Source organism: Vipera berus, assembly GCF_964194415.1.
Source record: "Vipera berus genome assembly, chromosome: 1".
In the NCBI taxonomy this organism is placed as follows: Eukaryota; Metazoa; Chordata; class Lepidosauria; order Squamata; family Viperidae; genus Vipera; species Vipera berus.
In genome coordinates this window covers 42,215,012-42,225,910 of record NC_138202.1, presented here as the reverse complement: position 1 = coordinate 42,225,910, position 10,899 = coordinate 42,215,012, and the positions used below count along the sequence as shown (strand labels likewise).

General features: G+C 49.7%; 1 protein-coding gene across 1 annotated transcript; it reads right to left on the bottom strand.

Annotated features, from left to right (window-relative positions):
• Positions 1 to 307: 307 nt before the first annotated feature.
• On the bottom strand, positions 308 to 10,801 carry GON7 (GON7 subunit of KEOPS complex). Its single transcript, XM_081313119.1, has 2 exons — positions 10,492 to 10,801; positions 308 to 1,441 (listed from the first exon to the last, which is right to left on the bottom strand). Exons 1-2 carry the CDS (start codon positions 10,682 to 10,684, stop codon positions 1,329 to 1,331), a joined length of 306 nt encoding a protein of 101 aa, XP_081169245.1. The 5' UTR covers positions 10,685 to 10,801; the 3' UTR covers positions 308 to 1,328.
• Positions 10,802 to 10,899: the final 98 nt, after the last annotated feature.

Below are 10,899 nucleotides of genomic sequence, written 5' to 3'. Positions count from 1 at the left end.
ATGTAACGCTACTCATGTTTCAAAAACAAGTTAATATTCCATTCTCTAATCAAGTACCTGAATCATTACAAAGATAATAAAATGCATTTTATACAAAATAACTGGAACCAAACTAAAATCCAGTCTACAGGTCTCAGTGGCAATATTCTGAATACTGACTATTTCTGAGAACTGTAAACTCACAGACGCACCATTGGGAAGGTTATTTGGGTGCAGAAATGGGGAAACAATGGATCTTCAGATAATATCTACAAATTCTATTTCTAATAACTTGGATAAATAGAAATTGGAGTGCAACAACAGAAAGTTCCCCATTATCAGTTTTTAATCCTTGCAAATAACAACATACATTTATACTATTCAAAATTACTACTACTAAAATACGTGTGCTTCCTGACTCCCAACTCTTGAGAGGTTACAAATAAAATATTAAAAACAAGAAAAATACATCAATAAACAAAAAAGACCACCCACCTCCAGGTATGAACAAAAAAGAAATAAGGCAAGTAAAAAAAAACAGAGGCCAGAACCGCAAACTGAATAAGTATCTCAGAAAAAATCCACTCTAGTTCTCATGAAGACAAAGGGGGAAGTACATTCAGACTTTTAAGATTCTGCTACTATAATCTTATAGCAAAAGGAGTATTAGCATGCAGATTCTTGGTTTCCAAGCCTGTGGTCTACCTTGAAGGGCTATAACAGTCTTGGCAGTCTCAGTATGTTTACCCTCTTCTTCCATCTGCTTGCCCTCTCTTCTAGTTCTCCAGCTCACACACCCCCTCTAGTTTGGCTTTCGTTTTTCTAGTTCGAAAGCTTGGTGGGGTGAAGTATGTTAACCTGGCTTTCTAAGGACCTTGAAAAAAAACTGGCTAAACTTGCCAGCTGTAGATGTAATGCACGTCAAAACCTAGGGTTGGCCAACTGTGAATTGATGGATGATGTGCTGGTCAGTTTCCCTCTTTTTCAGCAGATTGGAGAGCAACCCAGTGCTTCCCCATGAGGTTTTTTGATATCTGGGCTATAAAACTTGGGGGGAATTAGCTGAGCCTAGCCTTGTTGGGAAGTGAGGGTATTTCTGCCTGGCAGTAGTTGCTCCAGTCAAGCGTTTTTCAGTGCTGCCTTTCCCAATCACAAAGGGCACTTTCAACTTTGCTTCTCTTTTACTTGCTCATACAGACAATCTTCTTGTTGAATAATTTCAAATAACAGATACAAAACTTTATGAACAATTTTAAATCAACATCCAATCAAAACAGCCTTTGATTTGTTTTAAAGATAAATTTTCATAGTATATAGGAACTTTAATTAAAAAAGTTTTATAGTTTCCATCAGGAGTGTGGTTTTGTCCGTTTTAATGGTGGTTCATCTGAATATCCTTTGGTGTTGATATGCTTCCCTTCTTCATTTTCCTCTTCCTCCTCATCTTCATCTCCACTATCACCTACAAAAATATTAATCATCACATAGAACTATTTTTTCTATTAACAAGTGTCTCCTAAAGTATCATTCTACTTGTGATAAACTTATTTCCATAATAGAATTCAATTTTTCTCTGCTAGTTCAAGTTCAAAATACATGTGAGCAAAAGATTATGTGCTTTTATACTTTAGAAATAATTAGATATATCGTTAGGTATAGTTGATTAGTTGTACTTTTACACTGTGTTTGAATGACAACTGATGCACTCAGCTACTTCCCCAGAATACATCCATACCAATATACACTAGCAATGCAGGGTAACCATTCTCCTGACTGAATTGTGAGTTTGAATGATCAGTGTCCGCCTAGTTACTTACAGATGACCAGGAAGTCATCATTTTGAATTTTTTTTTATAAAATCTTTCAGAAAATTCAGAATAAAAACTCTACTAATCTGCAGTCAGCATCACCACAGATAGAAATTCAGCCTTCCCAATGCTTTTCTAACTCCCTTTTACAGTTGGGCTAGTGGGGATGAACTATGAAAATCACAGAGCCAGTTTTCCCAGAGCAGACTTACTTTTGAAGGGCCCATCTAGATTTCTGTAACATGTAAAAATTAATCATCTGTTAACTCCCCTGTTCTTGTTTGAACAACATAACCAGAGACATTACTGTAGTCCTCAATGTCGGTTAAGAATTGATGCTGACTTTTCTGACGCTCCTCTGCTGCTGTTAATTATGCCATGGGCTTGTGTTCCTGTTGAGCCTTAAAAACTAGTTATGATTTTCTCTTGACAGTTTTGAATGGTTTTTCATAAGGATATTTACACATGATGATATTGTGCTTGTGTATAAAAAGGCTGAAAAGCCATGATGTGAAAGCTATTGCTGAATTAGACCCCTGACCATAGTTGGAAAGGCCCTTGTGCAAGTTATCAAAAAATACATATTGTCAGAATTCCTAAGATGTGGATTGTGGATTGTGGTGGGTCCTGACACATATAGCGGATAAGAGAATTTCCACCAAGAAAGAACAAAACCGTGGCTGTGTATGCCAGACTTTCACCATCAGGCAAGTAAATTGTAACCATTGTTGTTCAATGAGGTGATAGATTGGATAATGGAGAAAAGTCAGAAATACAAGAACTCAATGTAAGGCAGATAAACTGAATTTCACAGATGCAACATAAACCGATGACTGTTTTCACAGAGGAATCAGAACAGAAGGCACAGGAACTATTAGGTGTCATAAAGGAGCAGAGAGGTTTGGACTAAACAAAACATGACTATGTCACCTCATGACTCAGAAATTAACATGGCCTTTAGAAATGAGCGAAATGAACAAGTGCATGAGTTCAAAAACCTAGTTATCTGATTTTGCATCAACAGTAGCCAGATTCACTGATGTTGGATAAATTGGTAGTGCTCAGTCAGCTTTTACCAATTAATAGTAATGTCTTTGTAAAAGGAAAAACAGCTGAAAAATTAAGTATGATAGTGACCTAGATAAATCATTTTATTATTTATCTGTATCCCACCTTTATTTTTACAAATACGTCAAGATAGCGAACATATCCAACACACCTTCTTCCTATTTTCTCAACCACCACCACCATCCTGTGAGGCAAGTTGGGCTGAGAGTGATTGGCTCTAAGTCACCCATGCTCAACAAAACTCTCTAAAAAGGGCAGGTTGGAAACTGAGTGAAAGTGTTAAAAAATGAATTGCTCCAGGGAGGGCTTTAGTGAGGGTGCATTACTCCTGTCTTCAAAACAGGTGGCATCACAACCTGTCCCAAAGATACATGATTCTCTCATCTCTCCTTCTGAGGATCTCAATTCAATTCAATAAAACAATCAGATATCATTCATTCTTGGTTTAATGAATGGGTCTGTCACTAACCTATGGATTCCTACTTTCATATACTCACAATTAGATGACACCAATTTATATTTTCTGACATACACTTTAGCCCTTTCATTCATAATTAAATCTACAAGTTAATTTTTCTGCATGTATTCAGCAGTTCTATTCCGTAAGATCAGGCAATTTCATTCAGCTCTGTTACACCCTTCCTCTTTCTCTTAGAATCACTGACAGACATTTTCTTTTTATTATGTTTTTAATTTATGGCCTTTACTTTTTACTCCTTTTACATTCCAAGTTGCAGTTTCTTACATAGGTCATTCGGATGACCTTTTGGGCCGCCAGATATTGAATAGAATAGAGCTGGAAGGGACCTTGGAGGTCTTCCAGTCCAGCCCACTGCTCAAGCAGGAGAACCTATACCATCTCAGACAGGTGATTGTCTAGTCTCTTCTTTAAAATATCCAGTGATGGAGTGTCCATGATTTCTGGAGGCAAGCTGTTCCACTGGTTGATTGTCCTAACTGTCAGCAAGTTTCTCCTTAATTCCAGGTTGCTTCTCTCTTTGATCAGTTTCCAACCATTGTTTCTTGTCCTGCTCTTTGGTGCTTTGGTGAATAACATGACCCCATCTTCTTTGGGGCAGTCCCTCAAGTACTGGAATACTATCATGTCTCCCCTATTTCTTCTTTTCTTTAGACTGGCCAAACGCAAGTCCTGCAGCTGTTCTTCGTATATTTTAGTCTCCAGGCCATCGATCATCTTAGTTGCTCTTCTCTGAATTTTTCCAAACTATCAACATCTTTTTTGTGATATGGTGACCAAAATTGGCTGCAGTATTCCAGGTTTTACTAGGGTTTTATATAGTGGTATTAATACCTTGCGTGATCTTGATTCTATGCCTGTTTATACAACCCAGGATTGTATTAGCTTTCTTGGCTGCTGCTGCACACTGCTGGTTCATGGTTAAGTGACCATCCACTAGGATTCAAAGGTCCCTCTCGCAGTTACTGTTTTTAAGCCAGGTCTTGCCCAATCTGTATTTGTGTCTTTGGTTTTTTCCTGCCTAAATGTAAGACTTTGCTTTTCTCCACATTGTTCAAGTTTGTAAAGGTTTTTTTGGGTCCCGGGTTTGTCTTCTACAGTGTGTTGGTTACTCCTGCCAGTTTGGTGTCATCTGCAAATTTGATGAGTTCCCCTTCAATTCCCTAATCTAAGTCATTGATGAAGATATTGAAGAGTACTGGGGCTAAGACAGAACCTTGTGGTACCCCACTGCTTACTTCTCTCCATGTAGTGCCGCTGAATACAGTTTGCCAGCCAGCTACAGATCCATCTGGAGGTGATGTTGTCTATATTTATTTATTTATTTATTTATTAGTTTTTATAAACCGCCCTTCTCCCGAGGGACTCGGGGCGGTGTACAGAGGAAGGAAGGTATACAGATCGAACAATAAAAATAATAAGAAACACTAATGAACACAAACTGGGACCCCAATTAACGCTATCATGCCAGGCCAGCCTGCTGAAACAGGAAAGTTTTTAAGTCGCGACGGAAGGTACGGAGGTCAGGGGCCATCCGGATTTCTGTTGGTAAGGTGTTCCAGAGGGCTGGCGCACCCACTGAGAATGCCCTCCCCCTGGGGGCCACCAGCCGACATTCCTTGAGCGGTGGCACCCTGAGGAGGCCCTCTCTGTGGGAGCGCACAGGACGGTGGGGTGCTGACATCGGCAGAAGGTGCTCCCGAAGGTAGTCCGGACCCATGCCATGTAGGGCTTTGTAAGTCATCGTTAGCACCTTGAACTTCACACGGAAGGCAGCCGGAAGCCAGTGCAGCGCACGGAGGAGAGGTGTGATATGGGAGTATCGGGAGGCTCCCAAGAGTGTCCGTGCCGCCGCACTTTGCACCAGTTGAAGCTTCCGAGTGGATCTCAAGGGCAGCCCCATGTAGAGAGCGTTACAATAGTCTAGGCGAGATGTCACAAGGGCATGGGTGACTGTACGTAAGGAATCCAGGTCCAGATAAGGCCGTAGTTGGCGAATTAGTCGAACCCGGGAGAAGGCCCCCTTGGTCACAGCTCCAATGTGGTCTTCCAGGGAGAGCTGCGAGTCTAGGAGGACACCCAGGTTGCGGGCCCTATCAACAGGGGGAAGTAACTTGTCCCCAATGTTAAGCAGTGGGACGTTCTGAATCTCCTGGTTTCCCGGTACGTACAGCCATTCAGTCTTGTCCGGGTTCAGTTGAAGCCTGTTTCTCCCCATCCATTCCCGGACCGCTTTCAGGCAGCGGGACATCACGTCTAGGGCATCACTGATATTGTTTGGAGTTGAGATAAAAAGCTGGGTGTCATCAGCATACTGATGGTACCCTACTCCAAAACTGCGAATGATCTCACCCAGCGGTTTCATGTAGATGTTGAACAGGAGAGGCGAGAGGACCGACCCCTGAGGGACTCCGCAAGCGAGAGGCCTCGGGGTCGACCTCTGTCCCCCTGTCAGCACCGACTGCGAGCGACCCTGGAGAAAGGAGGAGAACCAACGCAGAACCGTGCCTCCCACTCCCAGTCCCCTGAGGCGTCGCAGCAAGATACCATGGTCGATGGTATCGAAAGCCGCCGAGAGGTCTAATAAGACTAGGACAGAGGAATGGCCCCTGTCCCGGGCTCTCCAGAGATCATTCATCAGAGCGACCAATGCCGTCTCCGTGCTGTAGCCCGGCCTGAAACCCGATTGGTACGGGTCTAGATAAACCGCTTCATCCAGGATCTGAGGAAGTTGGTGCGCCACCACGCTCTCAACAACCTTCGCAAGGAAGCGAAGATTGGAGACTGGACGAAAGTTATTCAAAGAGGATGGGTCCAAGGTGGGCTTCTTGAGGAGAGGTCTCACCACCGCCTCCTTCAAGGCGGTGGGGAAGTGACCCTCACTCAGAGAAGCAGAGATGACCGCTAGGAACCAGCCTCGTGTCGCCTCTCGAGCTGCATAGGCCAGCCAGGAAGGGCACGGGTCCAGTAAGCATGTGGAGGAGCTTAACCTTCTCATAATCCTGTCCACTTCCTTAGGAGTTACAGGATCAAATTCTTCCCAGATGACGTCGACAAGACTGTCCATGTCTTGTTCTTCCATCTCAGCCCAGTTGGAGTCCAGACCAGTTCGAATCCGAGCGATTTTATCCAGCAGATATTGACCAAATTCCTCGGCTCGACCCTGCAAGGGTTCCTCCCTCACCTCTTGGTTTAATAGGGAGCGAGTCACCCTGAACAAGGCAGCTGGGCGATTATCTGCGGACGCGATGAGGGTGGAAAAGTAGTTGGATTTTGCCACCCTTATCGCAGCGAGATAAGACCTGGTGAGGATTCTTAGTCGCAATCGGTCGGATTCGGATCGACTGGACCTCCAACGGCTCTCTAGGCCCCGTCTCCGACGCTTCATCTCCCGGAGCTCCTCGGTGAACCATGGGGCTCGCTGGGATCTGCGCCGGGTCAGAGGCCGCAAGGGTACAACTCGGTCCAGAGCCTCCGTGGCTGCCTTTTCCCAGGCTTCCACTAAGGCTTCCGCCGAGCTGTGAGCAGGGGGTGCATGCGAGTCCCTAAGCGCTGCCTGGAACTTATCAGGGTCCATTAGGCGCCTAGGGCGGTACCATCTGACTGGCACCGTGCACCCACGGTGGGGGGTGGCAAGGGGGAAGTCTAGCCGCAGGAGGTGGTGATCGGTCCATGACAGGGGCGTAACAGTTGTGGCACCCCCACCGACATCATCACGCCACCGTCCAGACAAGAACACCAAGTCTGGGTTGTGGCCTCTCTCATGAGTCGGCCCAGAAATTATTTGCAACAGGTCCATGGCCGTCATGGAAGCCATGAACTCCCGAGCCAGTTCGGACGATCCTCCCAGGGACGGTAGATTAAAGTCGCCCAAGACCATGAGTCTTGGGAATTCAACCACCAACTCTGAGAGGACATCGAGTAGCTCGGGTAGGGCCGCCGCTGCACGATTAGGTGGTAGGTACGCCAGCAGCAGACCCAGCTGCGCCCCTGGGCCGAATCTCAGTAGGAGAGACTCACACCCGACCATCTGAGGGACGGTGGTCTCTCGCGGGCTAAGGGATTCCCTGATGATAACTGCCACTCCCCCGCCCCTCCCATGAGCCCGGGGCTGGTGCAGTACCTGGAAACCTGGCGGGCAGAGGTCAACCAGAGGAACACCCCCCTCTGGGCCCAGCCAGGTTTCCGTGATGCAGGCCAGGTCCGCATGCTCACTCTCCAATAGGTCACGAATGAGGTGAGCTTTGTTGGCTGCGGACCTTGCATTCAGGTAGACCAGCCTCAGCATGGGAGGGTGCGCACCTTTGCTCCCGGGTCCTCCGGGGGAGAACAGAGGGTCGGAGCGTCTCACCGCCTTTACAGAGCGGAGATGACACTCCCGGTGACGATACGGCCCTCTGTCTGTGCACCTTCTGCCATTCCCCACCATCCTAGGGATGGGACGTTCGTCAGTACGCCACTGGGTATCGGCGACTGGCCCTCGTTGTACGCCGTCGCGAACGGCCGTGGGCCTGGCATGCGTTATGGTGGCTGGAAGGTGTGCCTTTCCCGCGCAACCATAGTCTCCTCCCTCCCCCCTCCCTAACCCCACAAAAAACTTAGCTAAGAACTTAATCAGGGGCCTCTTGATGGGAATGTGCTGGAGGCCCCTGACCCTGCCCGGCCATCTCTCAGAGGCCCAGTGGTTGGGCCCGTCATCAAGATTGGATGTGATGAAGGCGGGTCGCACCCAGGAGAGTGGGGAACCCCTGAGGGCGTGCAGTGCTATGCTAGAGTATTGAACGGGCATAGTCACAGGTGGTTCCGGGAAGGCTGTCCCCTGGATGGTGAATTTGCAGGAGGGTCGAGCCGGGTAGGTGCGTATCTGGATCGTCGCCCTGCCACTGCCACTTGGCCGGGCGAACCCCCAGAAGCAGGCCACTCCTCATCCTCTCACGATGGGTTGTGTCTCTGCTTCCGGAGGTGGTCCAGAACGTACTCTGGGTGAGGCATACCCCATAGAGCTCTCACCACTATGGGGTAGCAGGTGTATGGCCCAGCCACTCTGCCACCGTGGCTAGCACCCAGGCCCGTTATGTCCTGTGGGGAGAGAATGGGCAAAGATGGGTGAGAATGGGCAGAAGGCAGGATGGAGGGATCCATTAACTGGCGTCAGCTCCGGTGGTTCAGCCGCCCCAAACAGTTCCCTCCCTGATCCTCTGGGCGTTGTTCCCGGCCGCAGTTCCATGGCCCCTATTGGTTGGGGACCGTCCAGAGCGTGGCATCTCAGAGGTACGGGAGTCCCTGGTGTCATGCCCCTGGTGTTGCCGTCTCCGATCAAGATGTTTCGAGGAGGTGGGTCGGGCCGTCGCCTCCATTGTCCAGCGTCTCCTTTGGTGCGCATCTTTCGGAGGCACCGCCTCCGGCCCCTCCTGGATGGCTGCGACGGCTGCCGTGGTCCAGGGGCGGGTCTCTCACCTCCGGCGCCGCCGATGCCTTCGCCTCCGCCACCCAGCTGGTCCAGCTGGTGCCGCCGTCGCCCGGGAGCCGGTGGGGGGGGGCCGGGGCAGAGCAGAGCCTCCGGCCCCTCCTGGATGGCTGCGACGGCTGCCGTGGTCCAGGGGCGGGTCTCTCACCTCCGGCGCCGCCGATGCCTTCGCCTCCGCCACCCAGCTGGTCCAGCTGGTGCCGCCGTCGCCCGGGAGCCGGTGGGGGGGGGGGCCGGGGCAGAGCAGAGCCTCCGGCCCCTCCTGGATGGCTGCGACGGCTGCCGTGGTCCAGGGGCGGGTCTCTCACCTCCGGCGCCGCCGATGCCTTCGCCTCCGCCACCCAGCTGGTCCAGCTGGTCCGCGGCGTCTCCGCTGATAACCTGGAGACGCCGCCGTCGCCCGGGAGCCTGTGGGGGGGCCGGGGCAGAGCAGAGCCTCCGGCCCCTCCTCGATGGCCAGGGGGGGGGGCCTGGAGGCGCCCCGCCGCCACCGCCATCGCCGTTGCCAGCGTCCCTGGATCCACGACCAGCCTGGGGGCTTGAAAAAAAAAATCGTTGCCGCAGCCGCTGCCATCCTTCCCGCCGGGGCCTCCGCCGCACAGCTGATCGGCGGAGGCGCCGCCCTTGCTCAGCAGTTGACAGCGGCAGAGGCAGGGCGGAGGGTGCTGGCTCCGTTATAACGGTCGCCAGCGGCCCAGGCGGCGGGGCAGGGGTGTCCTGGCACCCCTGCAGTTGTTCCGGGAGGCAGCGGGCGGCATAGTTACCCAGCTGTTTTGCCCGAAATTCTTGCCCCACCCCAGGGGTCCATTGACGTCCCTGGGGGGCTCCTGGGGGGACGCCTTACTGTTGGGGGCTACGGAGCTCTCCCCAGCGCGTCCGCCATCTTCGGAGCCGGCAAAAAAAAAAACAAGCCGGCTTGGCCTGATGGGGGATGGGTTGGGTTTTTACTGTTGTTTTTAATATATGTATTTACTGTTTTAGTTTGGGCATATGTTTAATTCTTTTTTAACTTTTGTATTTTTTATATGTTTGCCCTGTTCACCGCCCTGAGTCCTTCGGGAGAAGGGCGGTATATAAATAAAATTATTATTATTATTATTATTATTATTATTATTATTATTATTATTATTATTATTATTATTATTATTCCACCTTTTTCTAGCATACCAAGGAGTAGGTTGTGGTCTACTTTATCAAATGCCTTACTGAAGTCTACGTATCCATGTTAGACAAGGCTTTCAGATGATTCTCTTTGGTAAGATAGAAAGATGGGGTATAGGTTACCAAGCCTTAATCCCATCCGTGCCAAACGCAACCTCCCCTGCTAACAATAAGGATTACACCGGTCAGTTTGGATTAGTATGCCCCAACCACCATCCAAGTCCAATTTTATCCTCACTCAGAGGACGCAGTATTCCCAAAGCGTCCTCCTTCATTTGGGAGCTGAAATAGAGCAATCGAATCTGTCCTCACAGGTTACCGCACAGAGCAGGGGTCTTCAAACTCGGCCCTTTTATGACTTGTGGACTTCAATTCCCACAATTCCTCAGCCAGGCACGCTGGCTGAGGAATTCTGGGAGTTGAAGTCCACAAGTCATAAAAGGGCCAAGTTTGAAGACCTCTGGCACAGAGTACGAACGACCATCATAATATCAAGGACAAAAACCCGGTTCCAAACATCCGGCCCTCACCTCCACGCTCATCTCGGTCCCCGGTGGCAGCGAGGCTCTCCTGTTGCACCAGAGGGCCAAGCCGAGCGGCGACTTCCTCCCGCAGCTGAGACAAGCCCGCCAGCAGCCCCCGCAGCTCTCCCGGAGGGTCACACCGGACTCGCCACGCTCGTTTCAAGCCATCGCGGCCGCTCAGCTCCGCCCGCAACTCCATCCCTCGGCTCCCGGCGCCAACGAGGAACCAATCGGCTTTCAGCGTATCGCCTCTGACGAAACTGTCAGGGGGAAGAAAAAAAAAACGCCCCCCCCGCAGACACACGTCAGGAAACGGGAGGGGGGAGGAGAGGTCGCTCTTCCAGTTCTCCTCTCTTAATTCAGCGCATGCGCGTCACCCATCCCGCGGGCTTTTGTTGTTGATCCGACCGTCAG

What these genes read in the sequence shown, in the direction of transcription:
- GON7 (XM_081313119.1), bottom strand. Translation starts at nt 10,684, where the DNA reads ATGGAGTTGCGGGCGGAGCTGAGCGGCCGCGATGGCTTGAAACGAGCG. An exon ending in GGACCGAGATGAGCGTGGAG is followed by an intron (nt 1,442 to 10,491) that starts GTGAGGGCCGGA and finishes ATATTTTTGTAG; the next exon opens with GTGATAGTGGAGATGAAGAT.